Source organism: Oncorhynchus kisutch, linkage group LG14 (assembly GCF_002021735.2).
Source record: "Oncorhynchus kisutch isolate 150728-3 linkage group LG14, Okis_V2, whole genome shotgun sequence".
NCBI lineage: Eukaryota > Metazoa > Chordata > Actinopteri > Salmoniformes > Salmonidae > Oncorhynchus > Oncorhynchus kisutch.
The window spans coordinates 52244538-52267083 of NC_034187.2; the positions used below are offsets into that span (position 1 = coordinate 52244538).

Below are 22546 nucleotides of genomic sequence, written 5' to 3' on the forward strand. Positions count from 1 at the left end.
TCGGTAACGAAAACAGGAGTTTCTTTGAAAACAATCATTTTTGAACAAGGGTCACATTCTTGTGCTGCTTTCCCTTTTCTAAACAGGCGACAGGTTTCTAACCCAACGGAGGGCATTTTCTTGCTCCCCACGTCACCGCGAAACTCGAAACTGTTTGAAAATCACTTTTGACGTCATCAGGTGAAACTTTTTCCACATATGTTAACACTGGTATTGTGCTTTCACATTTGGTTGAAAAGTGGTGGAGGTGCCCTTTAACTTCCACTAACCAAACCATCAGCACAAGCTTACTATAATGAAAATCGAATTCAACAAACGGCAATAATGTTTTCAATTCGAATTTTGCTTCAAATGCAGCTCAAACATATCATGTAAGCATGAACTTCATAGGCACTGTCATAGGATGCCACCTTTCAAACAAGTCATTTGTCAAATTTCTGCCCTGCTAGAGCTGCCCCGGTCAACTGTAAGTAATGTTATTGTGAAGTGGAAACGTGTAGGAGCAACAGCAGTCAGCCGCGACGTGGTAGGCCACACAAGCACACAGAACTGGAAAGCCTTCCCAGAAGAGTAGAGGCTGTTATAGCACCAGAGGGGTGAACATCTCTGTATTAATGCCCATGATTTTGGAAACAGATGTTTGACGAGCAGTGTCCACATACTTTTGGTTGTGTACTGTACCACAGCTTTCAGCCAATCAGCATTCAGGGCTAGAACCCACCCAGTTTCTGTTAATCTGAATTTGCAGGTTATACGCACCAGACAAGCTTCTGGGAGAGCACTACTATGGTTGATTACTAATCATGTTGGTAACAAGTTTAAAATAGCAATACGGCACCTTGGGGGTTTGTGGTACAGTGCCTTGCGAAAGTATTCGGCCCCCTTGAACTTTGCGACCTTTTGCCACATTTCAGGCTTCAAACAAAGATATAAAACTGTATTTTTTTGTGAAGAATCAATAACAAGTGGGACACAATCATGAAGTGGAACGACATTTATTGGATATTTCAAACTTTTTTAACAAATCAAAAACGGAAAAATTGGGCGTGCAAAATTATTCAGCCCCTTTACTTCCAGTGCAGCAAACTCTCTCCAGAAGTTCAGTGAGGATCTCTGAATGATCCAATGTTGACCTAAATGACTAATGATGATAAATACAATCCACCTGTGTGTAATCAAGTCTCCGTATAAATGCACCTGCACTGTGATAGTCTCAGAGTTCCGTTAAAAGCGCAGAGAGCATCATGAAGAACAAGGAACACACCAGGCAGGTCCGAGATACTGTTGTGAAGAAGTTTAAAGCCGGATTTGGATACAAAAAGATTTACCAAGCTTTAAACATCCCAAGGAGCACTGTGCAAGCGATAATATTGAAATGGAAGGAGTATCAGACCACTGCAAATCTACCAAGACCTGGCTGTCCCTCTAAACTTTCAGCTCATACAAGGAGAAGACTGATCAGAGATGCAGCCAAGAGGCCCATGATCACTCTGGATGAACTGCAGAGATCTACAGCTGAGGAGGGAGACTCTGTCCATAGGACAACAATCAGTCGTATATTGCACAAATCTGGCCTTTATGGAAGAGTGGCAAGAAGAAAGCCTTCTTAAAGATATCCATAAAATGTGTCGTTTAAAGTTTGCCACAAGCCACCTGGGAGACACACCAAACATGTGGAAGAAGGTGCTCTGGTCAGATGAAACCAAAATTGAACTTTTTGGCAACAATGCAAAACGTTATGTTTGGCGTAAAAGCAACACAGCTCATCACCCTGACCACACCATCCCCACTGTCAAACATGGTGGTGGCAGCATCATGGCTTGGGCCTGCTTTTCTTCAGCAGGGACAGGGAAGATGGTTAAAATTGATGGGAAGATGGATGGAGCCAAATACAGGACCATTCTGGAAGAAAACCTGATGGAGTCTGCAAAAGACCTGAGACTGGGACGGAGATTTGTCTTCCAACAAGACAATGATCCAAAACATAAAGCAAAAGGTGGCGCTACAAAGTATTAATTTTTCAGTTTTTGATTTGTTAAAAAAGTTTGAAATATCCAATAAATGTCGTTCCACTTCATGATCGTGTCCCACTTGTTGTTGATTCTTCACAAAAAAATACAGTTTTATATCTTTGTTTGAAGCCTGAAATGTGGCAAAAGGTCGCAAAGTTCAAGGGGGCCGAATACTTTCGCAAGGCACTGTATATATATATATATATATATATATATATATCACGGCTAACTGCTATATCCAGGCACTCCGCATTGTGTCGTGATTAAGAACAGCTCTTAGCCATGGTATATTGGCCATATACCACACCCCCCCGGGCTTTATTGCTATTTTAAACTGGTTACCAACATGATTAGTAATCAACCATCGTGCTCTCCCATAAGCTTGTCTGGTGCGTATAAACTGCAAGTTCAGAAAAACACAAAGGTGTAATGGGTTCGCACTCAAAAAGACGTCGCATCAAGCTTACTTCCTTATTAGATTTTTTAAATAATGTTCACTGCATCAGGGATAGCGTACACAGACGTTTCAGCTTTATAGCCTTTTTCAGTGTGTAGGTACAATTTTATTTGAATTCAAAACTGCATTTGTGAAGAACAACCGATGAGCAGCAGGTGCTTCTAATCAGGGTTGCAACTAATCTACCAATCAGGGACGTGGCTTTTCTGGTCTACCTGTATATTGGTCACAAAGAAATACAGAATTATAGGGTATGGGAAAAGGCACGAAGGGCAGTAAGCTTCATGCGACATCTTTTTGAGTGCGAACCCATTACCTTTTTGTTTACCAACGTAATTAGAACAGTAAAAATTAATTGAACCGTAAACAAATATTTTTGCATCATACCCGTAAATATATTGTCTGATATACACAAGGCTGAAATGCTGTTTCAGCCAATCAGCATCCAGTACCCAATCTACCCGGTTTATAATTTAAAAAAATATATAAAATATATATATATATATATATATACACACACCTGTCCCATCATGGTCTCTTTGTACTGCTTCTTCTGGGTGACCTTGATGGGCGGCAGCTTGGTGACGGCAGACACCAGGAAGTTCATGAGGATGTCCTCACAGTTGGCCAGCTGGTCCACCATGCCCTTCAGGCTGGCAGGCAGGAAGTTTGTGTAAAGGAAGTGGTAATATCTGAGGAGGAAGAAAACATTCGTGAACAGGAAGTGGTAATATCTGGAGGGGAGAAGAAGAAGAGTCGAGAGGGTGATTTTGAAGTGTTTGGAAAGATCTGCGACGGCGTACTCAAGATAGAGTTCGGATCGATTTCTTTGAGTTAATCACCGCTAATCAAGCAGTTCAATGTCCGTTTTATAGACATGAATTGAGTCTTTGTTGAACAACTGTATGGAAAAGACAATGTAATGAGGGTTGGGATAGGATCCATCATGCTCCACTCAACATGACTGACGTATGTAGCCTCGGGCTACTTCCTACAGTAGTGTTCAGTAGAGGCTGATGTCACTTTCAATTGTGTTCGATACCTTTCCATTCATTCCATTTCAGCCATTACAATGAGCCCATCCTCCGACGTCTTCCTCCACTCGTAGCCAGTGCTTTGACTCGAGCAGGAGCTCACTGAACCCGAGAACTGGCACCTCAAATTCTCTACTGCTTGACTTCCTTTACCCCTTATTGAATATTAGCTCCAAGGTATTGTGAAGTTCCTGCACCGACATACAAACAGTACCGGCACCTACAGTGCCTTGCAAAAGTATTCACCCCTTTGCAGTTTTTCCTATTTTGTTGCATTACAACCTGTAATTGAAGCAGATTTTAATTAGGATTTCATGTAATGGACACAAAATAGTCCAAATTGGTGAAATGAAAAAAAATGCCTTGTTTAAAAAATATATAATAAATAAATAACAGAAAAGTGGTATTCACCCCCTTCGCTATATGAAGCCTCTAAATAAGATCTGGTCCAACCAATTACCTTCAGAAGTCACATAATTAGTTAAATAATGTCCATCTGTGTCCAACATCCCACGGAGCACCATTAAATCCATTATTAAAAAATTGAAAGAATATGGCATCACAACAAACCTGCCAAGAGAGGGCCGCCCACCAAAACTCATGGACCAGACAGGAGGGCATTAATCAGAGAGGCAACGAAAATAAACCTGAAGTAGCTGCGAAGCTCCACAGCAGAGATCGGAGTATCTGCCCATGGAACCACTAAGCTGTACACTCCACAGAGCTGGGCTTTACGGAAGAGTGGCCAGAAAAAAAGCCATTTCTTAAAGAAAAAAAAATAAGCAAACACGTTTGGTGTTTGCCAAAAGGCATGTGGGAGACTCCCCAAACATATGGAAGAAGGAATTCTGGTCAGATTAGACAAAAATTGAGCTTTTTGGCCATCAAGGAAAATACTATGTCTGGCGCAAACCCAACACCTCTCATCACCCCGAGAACACCACCCTCACAGTGAAGCATGGTGGTGGCAGCATCATACTGTGGGGATGTTTTTCATCGGCAGGGACTGGGAAACTGGTCAGAATTGAAGGAATGATGGATGGCGCTAAATACATGGAAATTCTTGACGGAAACCGTTTGTCTTCCAGAGACTTGAGACTGGGATGGAGGTTCACCTTCCAGCAGAACAATGACCCTATGCATACTGCTAAAGCAACACTCGAGTGGTTTAAGGGGAAACATTTAAATGTCTTGGAATGGCCTAGTCAACGCCCAGACCTCAATCCAATTGAGAATCTGTGGTATGACTTAAAAGGTTGCTGTACACCAGCACAACCAATCCAACTTGAAGGAGATGGAGCAGTTTTGCCTTGAAGAATGGTCAAAAATCTCAGTGACTAGATGTGCCAAGCTTATAGAGGCATACCCCAAGAGACTTGCAGCTGTAATTGCTGTACAAAGTATTGACTTTGGGGGGGTGAATAGTTATGCACACTTAAGTTATTTCTGGTTTCTTTCACCCCCCAAAATATTTTGCATCTTCAAAGTGGTAGGCATGTTGTGTAAATCAAATGATACAAACCCCACAAAAATACATTTTAATTCCAGGTTGTAAGGTAACAAAGGAAAATGCCAAGGTGGGTGAATACCCTCCCTTGCAAGCCACTGTATTTCAGTCCAAGTCAACCACTGCTGGTAGTGTTGTACTGTATATTAGGGTGAATTTGGCCCTCGACACTGATCTTGCGTAAGTTTTGCATTTCCCTACTAATGGTTAAGCTAAAGATTTGGGGAGGGGAAGCTTATCCTAGATCTATACCTAAGGGAACATTCACCCCAGAGCTTGTACTGTAGCTTTCTGTACCTGTGGTAGATGGCAGCTCCGGTCAGCACCATGGAGTAGTCGTTGGTCCACTTGGAAGTGTAGCCCCAGCGCTCCTTGTTACTGTCCCAGAAGTGGCTCCGGGCCGGGTAGCCCACCAACCTCTCTGGAAAGCTCTGCCACACCGTGAAGGCAAAGTCCACCTGAGGAGGAAGACAAAGCGTCAGGTTATTAAAGGGATACTTTGGAATTTTGGCAATGAGACCCTTTATCTACTTCCCCAGAGTCAGATGAACTTGTGGATACCATTTTAATGTGTGATTTCAGTGTGAAAGAAGTTAGCGGGGGATTCACGCGCCAATGCTAACTAGCGCAATGACTTGCTAGCAGATACCATAGACTTCAAGTCATTGAGCTGACGCTAGTTAGCAACAAACTGCACGCAGACACATAAGAATGGTATCCACGAGTTCATCGGACTCTGGGAAAGTAGATAAAGCGCCTTATTGCCAAAATCCTGACGTATCCCTTCAACACACATCCATAATGAATGCACATTCTCTCCATGTGCATAGGCATAGACAGATACACACACACACACCCCCCCCCCCTCCCCTCCCCTCCCCCTCCCCTCCCCTCCCCTCGAGTGCCCCGCACACAATTACAACTCATAACACACAGACATTACAAAAAAAGTGTTTTCAAAAGCCCCCTGCAGTTGGCTGACCTCTCGCTGGTTGATCAAAGCATTTAAACAAACAATTAGAGAAAACATCAGACGGAGTCTGGCTGGTTCCAGCAGCTGCCAGAAAAACCAGAGCCTGCGTCCCAAATGGCACCCTACTTCCAATATAGTGCACTACTTTTGTCGTCAAAAGTAGTGCTCTATGTCAGGAATAGGGTGCCATTTTGGACGAATAGAGTGCCTCCACCAGAGACTAAATTAAGAGTGTGTAATAACGCAACCACATGGTCGCCACAAAAACAGCCTTTATGGGCTCCCACTCAAAACCTCGTCTCGGCAACATCTGTGTTCTCATGGTGTTATGCCAAACTCTTGTGCTCGAGGAATGAAGAGAAAAGCCACCCTTAAACAGCACATCCATTTAAAAAGACACAATGGCGAGTTCCTCAATTTGCAGGGGATCACAACTCCATTAGAGATGACAATCAGACAGAGAGTGATGTAGAGGAAGATGGGGAGAGCAAGAAGTTGTAAAAAAAAAAGAGCATATAAGGAGTGGGAGGGACAGAAGGATAGAGAAAGATCGCAATAGAGAAACTGCTAGAGACAAAATGAGAGAGAAAAGGGGAGATGGCTACGTACTACAGTATATAACAGCGGGAGGAAGAGAAAGTTGCATGTGGGACAAAAGTGACACAGAGCGAAGCAGTGAGAGAGGGAGGCTTGGAGCTCTCTATAATTTCATTCGCGCTCTCTCCTTACCGCTGTACTCTCATAGGGCCAGCCAGCCTTGGTCCCTGGCAGGCCGTGTATTGCTGCCGGAGCGCAGTGCAGTGGTGCTCCGTCTCTGTAGCGTGGACGCTACACAAAACAATGAAACGCCTACTCGCAATAAAGCGGTCCTCGCAAACAGTGCAATGATATAATTTTTTTTTTTTAAGATTGTTGTTTGTTCCTGAACTGGCCGGATGGCAGAGCTAGCCTTCAGCACCACTTAACTTCTCTAACATCATTGCGCAATCCTGGCGCGGTCCATTCAGCGCCACTTAAAATTATGTCTCATCAAGATCCGTCTCCTTACGCCTAACAGTAATACTGAACACTTATTATTGTTTCAAATAGAAAATGATCATGTCTCACAATGGCACTCGTTTAGTAAAGTGGGATCAAAGCTGAATCAATGTCTTACAAGATCGCATACTGATTAATGTGCTTGTTACATAACAGAACCTAATATAATAGCATAGCAGGACTATAACGTTACTGTTACACCCCAAACACCTCCCCATCTCTAATTATATGTTCTGCTGAAGCAGAATAGTCTTTTTTTTTAAATCAAGCACCAAAACTCAACAGCGAGGGCAGGATTTATGCTTTGGTTGAAACAGAATACAAGGAAGGCTAATAGTTTGTTAGCACCATCTGCTCTAATTCACCCACCAAACTGATTAAGTTTGGACGTTTCACCGGTAAAAAAAAAAAAACGTGAAGAAATACCATTGCCTATCTTGAAATTAGGGAGCCTGCTATGCCTAACTTGGTGTTTGAAGATGTTGAAAATTGAAAATGTGCTTTAGACAATGTGTGTTGTCATTGGCAGACTTTGCAATTGGAGGATGCATTTTATGCGCATTCTATAAATGATAGGCTATTCAATTGGCTACATCTGTCGGTACAAACTTGGAGGAAATGTCATTTACATATGTTTTGTGTTGTACTCCCGCACCCCCCAAAAAATAGCACTATACCACTGGTCCTTGTGCTAACACAGCACCACACAAAGTGCAGAGGACCCTGGAGTCACGCCAACGGTGAGATCATTATCCCTATCAGCAGAACAGAGCTGAGCTGAGCCGAGGCCAGTCTGGACGGCCACTACACTGAGGGGGAGGCAAAGAGAAAGCGGGTTGAGAGATGGAGCGAGAGATGTAGGGGAAAGATACAGAGACCGGCAGGGAAAGGGAGAGTTTGCTGACGACACAACAGCGGTAGGCCTGAGCACTGACAACAATGAGACAGCCTATAGGGAGCAGGTCAGAGACCTGGCAGTGTGGTGCCAGGGCAACAACCTCTCCCTTAATGTGAGCAAGACAAAGGAGCTGATCGTGGACTACAGGAAAAGGCGGGCCGAACAGGCCCCCATTAACATTGACGGGGCTGTAGTGGAGCAGGTCGAGAGTTCCTTGGTGTCCACATCACCAACAAACTATCATGGTCCAAACACACCAAGACAGTTGTGAAGAGTGCACGACAACACCTACAGCTGCAACATCGAGAGCATCCTGACCGGGTTGCATCACCGCCTGGTATGGCACTACAGAGTAGAGGTCGACCGATTATTCAGACCGATTTCAAGTTTTCATAACAAATCGGAAATCTGTATTTTTGGGCGCCGATTTGCCGATTAAAAAAAATCTTTATTTAACTAGGCAAGTCAGTTAAGAAAACATTCTTATTTTCAATGACGGCCTAGGAACGGTGGGTTAACTGCCTCGTTCAGGGGCAGAACAACAGATTTTCACCTTTTCAGCTCGGGGGACCCAATCTTGCAACCTTACAGTTAACTAGTCCAACGCAATAACGACCTGCCTCTAGTTGCACTCCACAAGGAGACTACCTGTTACACGAATGCAGTAAGCCGAGGTAAGTTGCTAGCTAGCATTAAACGTATCTATAAAAAACAATCACTAGTTAACTACACATGGTTGATGATATTACTAGATATTATCTAGCGTGTCCTGCGTTGCATATAATCTGAATGAGCATACAAGCATACAAGTATCTAAGTATCTGAGCGGTGGTAGGCAGAAACAGGCACGTAAACATTCATTCAAACAAGCACTTTCGTGCGTTTGCCAGCAGCTCTTCGTTGTGCGTCAAGAATTGTGCTGTTTATGACTTCAAGCCTATCAACTCCCGAGATGAGGCTGGTGTAACCGATGTGAAATGGCTAGCTAGTTAGTGCGCGCTAATAGCGTCTCAAACGTCACTCGCTCTGAGCCTGTGGTTGTTTCCCATGCTCTGCATGGGTGACACTGCTTCGAGTGTGGCTGTTGTCGATGTGTTCCTGGTTCGAGCCCAGGTAGGAGCGAGGAGAGGGACGGAAGCTATACTGTTACACTGGCAATACTAAAGTGCCTATAAGAACATCCAATAGTCAAAGGTTAATGAAATACAAATGGAATAGAGGGAAATAGTCCTATAATAACTACAACCTAAAACTTCTACCTGGAAATATTGAAGACTCATGTTAAAAGGAACCACCAGCTTTCATGTTCTCATGTTCTGAGCAAGGAACTGAAACATTAGCTTTCTTACATGGCACATATTGCACTTTTACACTTTGTTTTTGCATTATTTAAACCAAATGGAACATGTTTCATTATTTACTTGAAGCTAAATTGATTTTATTGATGTATTATATTAAGTTAAAATAAGTGTTCATTCAGTATTGTTGAAATTGTCATTATTACAAAAAAAACCTTTGTAAAAAAATATATATTTAAAAAAAGTCAGATTAATCGGTATCGGCTTTTTTGGTCCTCCAATAATCGGTATCGGCGTTGAAAAATCATAGATTGGTCGACCTCTACTACAGAGGGTAGTGCGTATGACCCAGTACATCCCTGGGGACAAGCTTCCTGCCATCCAGGACCTCCCAAAAAAATTGTCAAAGACTCCAGTCACGCTGTTTATTATCTATGCATAGTCTCTTCACCCCTACCTACATGTACAAATTACCTCGACTAACCTGTAGTTACGCACATTGACTCGGTATCGGTACCCCCTGTACACGGTAAGGTCTACACCTGTTGTATTCTGCGCACGTGACAAATAAAGCGCGATTTGAAGAGAGAGGAGCAAAAGAGAGAAGGGGATAGACTGGGGAGCTACATGGGGAGAGAGTGGCCACAAACTTTTTTTTAAAGAACAGCATGAGGTAGAGTGAGGTGAGTTTAGAAAAGCAAAGAGTTCAAGGGTAGAAAAGCAGGGGAGAGTACCAGCGCTCTAGAAAGAAAGTAGTCCCCCATTCCAACACAGTAGTAGGCAGTATCCTTAGTGATGTGTGGAGGAACACTAACCTCTGTGGTCGAGAGCACCGTATCCTCATCCAGACTGAGCACAGCGTCGGTGACAATGGTCTCGTAGGGCAGGAAGCGACTGCTCATCACCTGCAAAGGGAGACAGAGAGCACACAGGGTCAGCACACTGTCCTCAGTAGTTCAGTTGGTAGAGCATGGCGGTTGCAACACCAGGAAAGAGGGTTTGATTACCGGAACCACCTGTATGTAAAATGTATGCACGCATGACTAAGTCGCTTTGAATAAAAGCATCTGCTAAATGGCATATATTATTATAACAGCCCAGTGCAAGGGTAGGATGCAAATACAACTGTGGTAGCCATGCTGGTTAAGTGTACCTTGAATTCTAAATCAGTGTCACCAGCAAAGCACCCACACACAATCACACCTCCTCCATGCTTCGTGGTGGGAACCACACATGCAGAGATCATCCGTTCACCTACTCCGCGGTTGGAAGCAAAGATCTCAAATTTGGAGTCATTATACCAAAGGACAGATTTCCACCGGTCTAATGTCCATTGCTCGTGTTTCTTGGCACAATCAAGCCTCTTCTTATATATTGCTTTCCTTTAGTAGTGGTTTCTTTGCAGTAATTCAACCATGAAGGCCTGATTGACGCAGTCTCCTCTGAACAGTTGATGTTGAGATGTGTCTGTTACTTGAACTCTGTGAAGCATTTATTTGGGCTGCAATTCCTGAGGCTGGTAACTCAAATGAACATATCCTCTGCAGCAGAGGTAACTCTGGGTGTGGCGGTCCTCATGAGAGCCTGTTTCATCATCGCGCTTGATGGATTTTGCGACTGCACTTGAAAAGTTCGACATTGACTGACCTTCGTGTCTTAAAGTAATGATGGACTGTCATTTCTTTTTGCTTATTTAAGCTGTTCTTGCCATAATATGGACTTGGTCTTTCACCAAATAGGTATATCTTCTGTATACCACCCCTACCTTGTCACAACACAACTGATTGGCTCAAACGCATTAAGGAAAGAAATTCCACAAATTAACAATGCACACCTGTGTATTTGAAATGCATTCCAGGTGACTACCTCATGAAGCTGGTTGAGAGAATGCCAAGAGTGTGCAAAGCTGTCATCAAGGCAAAGGGTGGCTACTTTTAAGAACCTCAAATATAATCTTGATTTGTTTAACAATGTTTTGGTTACTACAGGATTCCATATGTGCTATTTCATAGTTTTGATGTCATTATTATTCTACAAGGTAGAAAATAGTAAAAATAAAGAAAAACCCTTGAATGGAGTAGGTGTCCAAACTTTTGACTGGTACTGTATATTCACTAGAAATCAAATACCTCCCACACATGCACACAGCCCCCCCCCCCCCCCCCCCTTCAAACACTTTATGTAACAGCCACCCATTTCCCCGTAACCTTGTCTCGGAAGAAAGACTCGGCCCTGAAGGTCGGGTCATTCCAAGAATCCCTGTTCTTTCCAAAAACGTGCCACTTATATAAAACATTGTGTGTTGGGAGTGTGTGTTTAATGCATAAAGTGTTGGGTAGAGAGGCTAGAGAACAGAGGCTGATGTGTCAGAAATACACAGGTGGCCTCTAAACACGTCATACCCACCGACCGCTGCCACAAAGTGCCCTAAACGGAACACATCTTGGCACCCTAAGCCAAATGACTCAGATCGCTGTGTGCTGTAGAACTGTATGCGGCAGAGAAGTACGACTTAATAACACAACCGACTCTATGTCTACAATTCCAAGCCACGTTTTGCCACGTTTTAGTCTCTCAGACAGGCCCCCCAAAAATTATAATCCTTCCCCTCCGTTCCGTTCTTTGCATTCCCACTGACGTGGTGGAAAAAGAGAGCGAAAGAGAGGGGGGGGATTGAGGATGAGACTTGTGTTCCCATCACAGATGGTTTGTAACGTTAGAAGTGTGACACGTTCGCCTGGGAGGGCTCGTACACGCTAGGAATGTCAGCTCTTAGAGGAGGAATCAGCCTTCGACACTCCTCAGAGAGCAAGAGAGAGGGAAGGAGATAGAGGGCGAAGGAGAGAAAGAGGGAGAGGAAGAAAGGAGATGGGAAGAGAGAAAGAGGGTAGGAAAGAGAAAGGGTAAAGAAAGACGCACAAAGACAGAGAGAGTGAGAGAAAGGGCCAACAAAATGTGTTGTGTAAACCACAATAACACTGCTTGGTGGCTCGCTGGGCCTTAAATTAAAGAGTCGTAAAGCAGTGGGTGCATGGCCACCATGTCAGCCCAGAGAGGCCAGGAATAGCTCCTCTCCTTCTGTACTCATACTTCCCACTACTGGGATGGTGGCTCAGAGAGGCTTGCTACGTTTGGCTGGGCCCTCCACAGTAAACAACGAGCCTGCCGCAAGCGTAAGAAACCACAGACTTGGGTGGTACTCAGCTCCAGCCGTTGTCGCCGACCCACAGCCAAAGACAACGCTCCCTCTGATTGACAGCATAAGAAAACCAGAGATGTGGAGAGAAACCAAAACCCCACCCGCTCCGTTGGGACTGATGAGTGTCAAGAAACCAGTTTATTTGATTGACAGCTCAAAAGTTGTGGTGTTAGAATGAGCCTGACTAACACCCCCACTTCAGCCTCTCAAACTACAGACTCAGATCACACTTCCTGTGTCAACTTTGACCTCTCCCGATGAGGGCAAAGAAAGACCAAGACACATTAGTCGGACCCCCTACTGAACACTGACAGACTACAAAGCGTTGTCAAGATAATCTCCTAACAGATTTTTAGAGGTCATTTCCTCGACAACCTACTTTACCTAAACAATGGTTTATGGCTTGGAATTGCAAAGTCAGCTGTCAGCTTATGACATCTGCTTTTCATGCATATGCATTATGCAGCTCCAAGGTCAAGGATGGTTTAGTATGACGACGTCTAGAAACAGCTTTTCCAATAGAAATCCCTGATCACTTTAAGGCGATGTCATGGCGATGTTAGCTAGTTAAGCTCATGCGCGGGAAACACATCATCGGGTATAACGATTGTGTCGCACCGAACCTCACATATGCATGCAGTCAAATCGAAGGCGCTCCTTCAATAGAAGGTTGTTTTTGACTAAATGTAGATGTGTCAGTTTGTCGATTTCACGAGGTTGGAGTATTAACATGTTCAGCTACTTAAAAAGTGCTACACATAGAATTTATTTTTATTTTTCCATTGTAATTTAAGAAAATGTCCATAATATATCTGCAGTTATAGTGGAAAGTTGGTGTTTCACAGTATTACCTACCCACCAGTGCTGCGATTGGCTGTGATATTCACCTACTAATTTCTCCCGCCGGAGCGGCATTTGTTGTCAAAATGGGGAAACTGTTTTGACTGTGTGATCTAGATGAAATCAGGTCAAGCGACCAATGTCGAAATCGCTTTGTCATTTCTGGTTGCAAAAATTCGACACTGTTCGCTAAATGTCATTTTATGTGAGAAAACAAGTACTGGCTAGTGTACGGAATTATTGTACCATCTAAATTTGTTTTGAACGCAGCCTAGTGCTGTTGCAATTCACCTACAGCGGCTTGCAAAAGTATTCACCCCCTTGGCATTTGTCCTATTTTGGTGCCTTACAACCTGGAATTAAAATTGATTTTTGGGGGTGGTTTGTATACATTTGATTTACACAACATGCCTACCACTTCGATGATGCAAAAATATTTATTGTGAAACAAGACAAAAGTTGAGCATGCATAACTGTTTACCCCCAAAGTCAATACTTTGTAGAGACACCTTTTGCCGCATTTAGAGCTGCCAGTCTCTTGGGGTATGTCTCTATAAGCTTGGCACATCTAGCCACTGGGATTTTTGCCCATTCTTCAAGGCAAAACTGCTCCAGCTTCTTCAAGTTGGATGGGTTCCGCCGGTGTACAGCAATCTTCAAGTCATACCACAGATTCTCAATTGGATTGAGATCTGGGCGTTGACTAGGCCATTCCAAGACATGTAAATGTTTCACCTTAAACCACTCAAGTGTTGCTTTAGCAGTATGCTTAGGGTCATTGTCCTGATAGAAGGTGAACCCCTCAAATCTCTGGAAGACTGAAACAGGTTTCCCTCGAGAATTTCCCTGTATTTAGCGCCATTCCTTCTATTCTGACCAGTTTCCCAGTCCCTGCCGATGAAAAACATCCCCACAGCATGAGGCTGCCACCATGCTTCACTGTGAGGATGGGTGTTCTCGGGGTGATGAGAGGTGTTGGGTTTGCGCTCGATATAGCGTTTTCCTTGGTCAAAAAGCTACATTTTAGTCTCATCTGACCAGAGTACCTTCTTCCATATGTTTGGGGAGTCTCCCACATGCCTTTTGGCAAACACCAAACGTGTTTTAAGCAATGGCTTTTTTCTGGCCACTCTTCCGTAAAATACAGCTCTGTGGAGTGTATAGCTTAAAGTGGTACTATGGACAGTTACTCCAATCTCAGCTGTGGAGCTTTGCAGCTCCTTCAGGGTTACCTTTGGTGTCTTTGTTGCCTCTCTGATTAACTTCTTTGGGCTGGGGGCAGTATTGAGTAGCTTGGATGAATAAGGTGCCCAGAGCAAACTGTCTGCTACTCAGGCCCAGTTGCTAATATATGCATATTATTATTAGATTTGGATAGAAATCACCCTGAAGTTTCTAAAACTGTTTGAATGATGTCTGTGAGTATAACAGAAATCATATGGCAGGCAAAAACCTGAGAAAAAAATCAAACCAGGAAGTGGGAAATCTGAGGTTTGTAGTTTTTCAACTCTTGGCCTATCGAATACATAGTGTCTATGGGGTCAAATTGGACTTCCTACGGCTTCCACTAGATGTCAACAGTCTTTAGAACCTTGTTTGATGCTTCTACTGTGAGGTTCTACCACGAGCTTGTGACGCGAATTCACGTGAGAGTTAGCTTGAGTTCCATTGCATTTCTGAAGACAAAGGAATTCTCCGGTTGGAACATTATTGAAGATTTATGATAAAAACATTCTAAAGATTGATTCTATACTTCGTTTGACATGTTTTTATGGACTGTAACGGAACTTTTTGACTTTGTCTGCTCCTAGTGATCGCGCATCATGAATTCTGATTACTGGTCTAAACACGCAAACAAAAATGAGGTATTTGGACATAAATGGACATTATCGAACAGAACAAACATTTATTGTGGAACTGGGATTCCATTCTGATGAAGATCATCAAAGGTAAGTTAATATTTATAATGATATTTCTGACTTCTGTTGACTACACAACATGGCAGATATCTGTTTGGGTTGTATTGGTCTCTGAGCGCCGTACTCAGATTATAGCATGGTGTGCTTTTTCCGTAAAGTAAAAAAATAAAAATGACACAGCGTTTGCATTAAGGAGAAGTGTATCTATAATTTTGTGCATTATAGTTGTATCTTTTATCAATGTTTATTATAAGTATTTCTGTAAATTGATGTGGCTCACCGGATGTTTTGGAACTACTGAACATAACGCGCCAATGTAAACTTGGATTTTTGGATATAAATTAACTTTACCGAACAGAACATGCATGTATTGTGTAACATGTATTGTGTAACATGAAGTCCTATGAGTGTCATCTGATGAAGATCAAAGGTTAGTGATTAATTTTCTTTATTTCTGCTTTTTGTGACTCCTCTCTTTGGTTGGAAAAATGTCTGTTTTTCTGTGACTTGGCTCTGACCTAACATAAACGTTTGGTTTGCTTTCGCTGTAAAGCCTTTTTGAAATTGGACACTGCGGTGGGATTAACAAGAAGTGTATCTTTAAAATGCCGTAAAATACTTGTATGTTTGAGGAATTTTAATTATGGGATTTCTGTTGTTTAGAATTTGGCGCCCTGCACTTTTACTGGTTGCTGTCATATCGATCCCGTGAGCGGGATCTCAGCCCAAAGAGGTTTTTAATGCCCTCCTTGCCTGGTCTGAGTTTTGTTGGGTGGCCCTCTCTTGGCAGGTTTGTTGTGGTGCCATAGTCTTTCAATTTTTTAATAATGCATTTAAAAACTGGTGCTCCGTGGGATGTTCAAAGTTTGATCGTATTACATTTTTTCGAATATTTTTAAACAAGTATTTTTTTTCTTCATTTCACTTCACCAATTGACTATTTTGTGTATGTCCATTACATGAAAAAAAAAATCATGCAACAAAATAGGTTAAAAAAAAATAGGAAAAACACCAAGGGGGATGAATACTTTTGCAAGGCACTGTAGCTTCCACACAGGGGATAAATTATATGTTTAAGACACTGAATATAAGTTGTGTCTTTAGAAATAGAGAAAATAAACTACCAAGGAATCATTTTTCACTTCTCTCATTGACTTTCCAAACCACAAACCCCGGTCTTGTCTGTGGAGTCTTCTTCGCGAAGTGTTCCCGGAAGTGTTGCGATGTTGGGCCTCTGGGTTTATTAACTCTGGTTAAGTTTTCAGTCGATCAAAAGCATAGACACGCCAAAATTATGGCATTGAACGAAGCTTGGGGGCACAGAGAAAACAAAATGGCGGCCCAGCTCACCTTGTTTTCTCCCTCGATGACAATGACGGGCACGGAGGTGGCAGGCCAGCGGTGCTTAGCAGGGAGAGGCTTGTCACAGTTCCACAGCACAATGATCTGAGACAGATGAGAGATGGGGGGGGGGGGGAGAAAGACAGACGAGATAAAGAGAGGAGACAGTGATTGAGAAGATAGGAGGGGTAAAGGTGGAGAGAGGAAGAGGTACAAAGAGAGAGACAGAGCAGGAGGAGAGAGATCATGAGTATCACATATGACATTCTAAAATGACACTTCAATTGCATTTTTATTTATTAACCACATTACCACTACATTCCCCCATCGTACGTCTTCAACATTTCTCATTATCTAATTCCAAACTGACATTTCAATCCATCCAAACACCCCACAGTTAAATTGAATTGAGTGCTAAAACGTCTGTTGAATGGGATCCCTTTTCACCAATAGCAGTCTCAGACTATGTTTTACATGAGGGCTACATGGGCACTGTGTGTTCCGTGCCGTTGTGACCGACTTCCCTAACATGTAATTATACCTTGAGCTAACCTTAACGAGCCACTTCACTTGACACCCAGACACATACGTGTTTAATGGAGAGACAATACGAAACCTGAATGTTCGACTACACAGGGATACGGTGGGTCCCTCTGCGGCGCTTCATCTCTCACACACATGCTTTTGTTTTTCTCCAGCTGACATGGGCGATAACGCGTACGAGAGAGCGTCAGGCAGAGAGAGACAGGTAGAGCGATGGCTGGATGGATGATGACTTGTAAAGGGATGAGCAATGCTTACAGCAATGTGTTGAATGGACAGTGCTAAGACACACTGTCAGAGCAACGTAAGAATCAGTTCTTAGATGGATCTATTCCTGCTTTCCTCTGATGATGACAGAAGTTGGCAGGCAGATGGTGTCTCTGTCAACCTGCCAGCTGGGTGGGTGGGTGGGTGTGTGAGAGAGAGGGGGGATAGTGTGTGCATGTTCGAGTGGGTTGTATGTATGTGTGTTTAGTGTGTTCCCGTTTGTGTTGCAGTGGGAGTGTGTCTAGGTGTGCGTGTCAGTGATGTGAGCGACAGACGCACACCACTCCTCTGTAAAACTGTGGAGCACACACACACACAGCAGGAGGTGCACAATCTCTGCATGCATGTCTCTGCCAGAGCCGGCTCAAAGGCTTTCTTGCTCCCAATTTTCTCTCCCCCGCCCTCTCCCTTTCATTCTCTCCCTCCTTCCCGTTCATTATTTATATCCCTCCCTCGTCCACTTCCCCGGCCCCCTCAACATGGAAGTCTTAGTGGGCTGAGAGCGAGATGATAGAAAATGTTGATCAATTTAATATGTACCTGGCTCTCCGCTTTGCACAGGGAGCCTGAAAAGGTCAAATACAAAACACTTCTATAGACGGGAGGGTTGCACACCCCACTGTACGTTGGGAAACATCTAAGAAGCATTGGGGTGAAGTGTGTGTAACACATTATAGTACATCGGAGGGGGGGGGGGGGTTAAATTTCCCCAGCACTGGTTAAAACCAACAAAGGGATCAATACTACTTGTATCCAGTTGAGCCACAGGGCTTTCAGAAGGACACGCACGCACAGGCACGCACACAGAGAGAGAGAGATGGTACCATGGAGACAGATTCCCCGATCAGTACATACCCACCTCTCTAATTCAATCCACAGCAGTTAACTCTGAGATGTTAGAGAGAGGTTGGGTCCTTTAATGGTGATGGAGAAGTGTCATTTAAAAAAACTGGCTCGGCAAAAATGCTATGAAATCACTCCCAGTTGGAGTAATATTGGGTTTCGGGAGAGTTTCGACAATTGAAGGGACACACAGGAATGTGCACACGCCAAACACACACACACACACACACACACACACATTTGTGCCTTCTTACCTGTGCACAGTACTGTGATTTGGCAACAGACACCAGCAGCTTGAGGATGGGCTGGGATTGGGAGACCAGGGGGGTGACTGCATGGATGACTGCTGTGAACTTGGGGTACGGTTTTATACCTGGAACATAACACAAATCAAAACGTACAGCTTCACTGGTACGGTTTGATACCTACAATACAGACAAACATAATATTTGTTACAGCTGGAGGGCTGGAACACAGACAAACAGAAAGTAGGATGTTGACGTCACTGTCTTATACAACTGAACAAAGAGACAAATATTGGTGATTCTCAGAAGTTCAGCCTCCTCTGGGGACATTTCTTTTGATATCTCCAAATCCATCAGTTTGTCATTATCCTCAGTCTCCTCAATTACCGCAGGCATAGCAACAAATCTGACAAAACATTTGGGAGAAATCACTCTAAACTAGACCTAAATTGTTCCTTCTCTGTAATGTCTTCACATTGTAGTTATTGGTGGTTGTGTTTGAGTATTTACTTATAGACCATGCTTACATAACCAGCTGATTATGACCTCATTGTTTGCGAGATGAAAGGAGACTTCTTATTAAATGACTGATCCCACTGGGTGTAATATTCACATCCACGAACTACGGTAAACGAACTAGAGTCGAGTTATTGGCTCCCTGTAATAACAGATTGGATTCAGTGTCATTGCGACATGGATAACACACCGGAGAATCGGTCTCGTTTAGGGCATCCAACACTCCACCCTCCACCTGGTCCCTTTAAAAACGTACACATGCTTAAATTGTCGGCTCTGTGACAAACAAAAACTCACCGCGGGGGTTCATCCGCGCTCGTCACCCCGCGATTGTTTTAATAACGGTGCCGAGGCGCTCGATCAAACGTGTTGTGAATTGAGGGAGCCGACTTCATCGACAGGATGAAGATAGAGTTACACGGAGGAAAATGGCACCCTATCTTTTGAGCGGGGCCATTAGGGTTCTGGTCAGTAGTGCACTATATTAGGGAACAAGCAGCCATTTGGGATACATAAAAAGGGCATTTGAGGTCACAGATTGTTACAGAGGCACAGTTTGTGCTGGTGAACCGGCGCAGTGGTATATGGCGTGTTCCCCGAGTGAAACGAACACCCGACTGACTGAACGCTTGGCGTGTCAGCGGGCCTAATGCGAGCATCAATCAAGGGTACTTTGAGTAATGGTGTGTTATAGCCGCTGTAACAAGTCAATTGATAAGGTGGGACAGCGTGTCAGCTACATAGTTGTTTAAGACTGTCACGGCTGGCGGTCAAGGTTCTGGAAACAACGGTTTCTCATTTCAAGGATGTTTGAAGGGGAGCTAGTAGCTAGTATATATTATAGGATAAGAGCAATGTTTAAGAGGACACAAGGACTCGACCCATAACAAAAGATTGTATGTACGTAGTACGTCCTACTTGACCAAACACATAATGAGTTGATATATTCTAGGTGAGGCAACTTTGAGCAAGGTAACTTTCCATGTGTAGCCCTAATATATCTATAGCTCAAGAAGTCTTGGATAAAGGACAGCTGTTGCACAGATACTGAACGACTGGTTCTATCATGCAACGAATGCGATGGAGGTGGCGAGTTTTTTTTCCTAGACAATGTTTTTCTGCTTGTGCTTGCCCTTTGGGGTCTAGACCGGGTAACTGTAAAAGGACTGACAACTGCTGGCGTGAAAAGGCCACATAAATACATGTGATCGATTGGTCGATTGAGAGGAGTACTCACCTAGGGTGGCGTAGTAGAAGGGGAAGTCTCCCAGGTGGGCAGAGTACTGTGGCAGGGCGAAGAGCCCCCCGGGGTGGCTGTTCCACATCAAGGTGCTCCTGGACTCCTGCTGCAGCACCCGGTCCTGGATGATCTGAGGGCAAGAACGGATGGTTGGAGGTTAAACCAAACAAAACATTCATATAGAGACACTAAACACCAGTCACTCAAAAACAGATAACCCTAGTGTCTATATTATTAATTAATGTGGTGGTGGGTGTGTCCAGTAGAGTGAACCATTCAGAATGTTGCAGATCGCTGTATAATGCAGTAAACCAGGCCTCTGCAACCGTGTTCCTGGAGAGCGACCGTCTTGCAGGTTCACACTCCAACCCCAATCCAGTGCACCTGATGCTAAGAATTAGCTGGTTGATAAACTGAATCAGGTGAGTAACAACTGGGGTTGAAACGAAAAACTACAGGAGGGTACTGTAGCTTTCCAGGAACAGGGTTAGAGAGCCCTGTCGGGCGACTGACCATGTTTAAACTACAGGTGGCGACAGGGTAATAATCAACTGCATGACTTGATTTCTATTTGCAAGGCTCGAAAACGTATCAGCCACGTAACACTGTGAGACGTCTGCGGTACATACAAGACATCCAAATATACCCGTCAGTCACTCAAATAGAAGCTATGGCCAAAACATACTTCACACACCCGAACAAACCAGTGATGCTTTAGTGAAAACACCAGTCGCTCCAATGAGGAGTCAACTCATTCATTCCCCACACAAATAGACCAGTCACTCACATCCAAACATTAATACTGGACGGGCCATTTCCCCGTTGCTTTTTCTGAGGGGGGGGGGATGCAATTTGCTTCTGCGGTGTTATTGAGGCACGCAAGAAAGAGATATTACCACTGTGCCCTTGAGCAAGGGCTAAATTGCTTTCCGTAAAAACAGATAGGTGTTTTATGGCTCTCTATCGAATCCTATGGTGGTGGACTAGGCGGCGGGGTGACTTGGCCGTTGGCTTGGCAACAATGTGAAACGTCTCGGGTGGTTGTAGATAGAAAGCGACAGGGGCGACTCGAGACGGGAAGTAATAATACCGCTGGAGGGGTCTTTGTTTGTTTGTTAGAATCCCCGTACGCTTCTGCAGTAGCAGCAGCTACTCTTCCTGGGGTCCACAAAAAAAAAAAAACGCGACAAGTAACAAAGCACTGATAGACGACGAGTCACACAAATGTTAAATACAACGGTATACAAACATTAAGACAGAAAGTGTGTGTTTTAAGTGTCCCCTCACAGACCCCACTGTTCCATGGGATGTTGTTCAATCTGTTTTGTTGTTGTTGTTTTTTTTTAAAGGTCACTTTGCTTTTTGCTTGAGTAATTGGAGATCCATGCAATCACGGCTGTGTGCAATACTGTAATAATATTGACAAAGCGATAAAAATGAATCTGTGAAGGCGGGGGGAAAGAAACGACAGAGGCAGTTTTCCGCTGCTACGGCTCCTCAGGGCAGTCGATAAGAATTTACCTCCACCCAACAGATTAACTTGGAATCCTTAAGCCTCTCAATAAAATGCTGTCACCAACTTAAAACTGGGGCCTTAACACCTTATGGGGGGGGCTATTTTTCTTGCATGGCTGAAATCCTTCCCCTTGAGTCATGGCCGAGCATGATGACGACACAATGTAGCCTCCCAACAGCTACAATTAGCAAATTAGGAGGATGATACATGAATCCACTAATTCCGTTTAACAGGTGCGTTTAATAGGTGTGCCGGAATGTGGCGGAAACAGGGAAGGCTCCATTGGCTTTGTGATTGGTCGAAACAATCTCAACGTCCTGACAGGAAACGCAACTTGATTGGTTGGGCTTGTTCTCCTCTCGCTTGTTTACTCACTTGCCAAATGAGCCGCCCGCCACACACAGACGCTGGTTTGTGTGTGAAGTCGGGAGAGGATGACAGGGAGTGAGTGTATGTGAGGAGATTAAATCTGTCGAGAGAGATGGGTGTGTGTGTGTGTGTGTGTGTATCGGCCTAGATCTGCAGCTGAGAGTGAGACACCGCCGAATGAATAAACCATGGCACTCGTTATCTCGGGGCTGCCAAGGCAACGCCATTTACATATGTCACCCCTCTAACCCCCCACCAAATCTCTTACTCTTTTAGCTCTGGCTTACCCGTTTAGCCCTCATTTCTAACTTGAACACATTCGCCACATAAAACACGGCTAAGTCACCGGGCTGTGCCGTGTTACAATCCCCCCTCAGCACAGTTAGGTCTGGGTACCACCGCCAAGCCGGGGCCCAGACACTGAGACGTGTGTGTGTGTGTGTGTGTGTGTGTGTGTGTGTGTGTGTGTGAGAGTGTGTGAGAGAGAGATA

The 22546-nt window shown here is 44.0% G+C and overlaps 1 protein-coding gene across 1 annotated transcript in view; it reads right to left on the reverse strand.

The window, feature by feature from the left end:
* LOC109903709 (exostosin-1b) overlaps window positions 1-22546 on the reverse strand; it is a 99535-nt gene that overhangs the window by 7245 nt on the left and 69744 nt on the right. Inside the window, exons 5-10 of the mRNA XM_020500578.2 lie at window positions 20168-20300; window positions 18424-18542; window positions 16526-16621; window positions 10033-10122; window positions 5308-5468; window positions 2990-3161 (exon numbers count right to left, since the gene is read on the reverse strand). Of these exons, the coding sequence (XP_020356167.1) occupies window positions 2990-3161; window positions 5308-5468; window positions 10033-10122; window positions 16526-16621; window positions 18424-18542; window positions 20168-20300 (771 nt within the window). The remainder of the gene's footprint in view (window positions 1-2989; window positions 3162-5307; window positions 5469-10032; window positions 10123-16525; window positions 16622-18423; window positions 18543-20167; window positions 20301-22546) is intronic.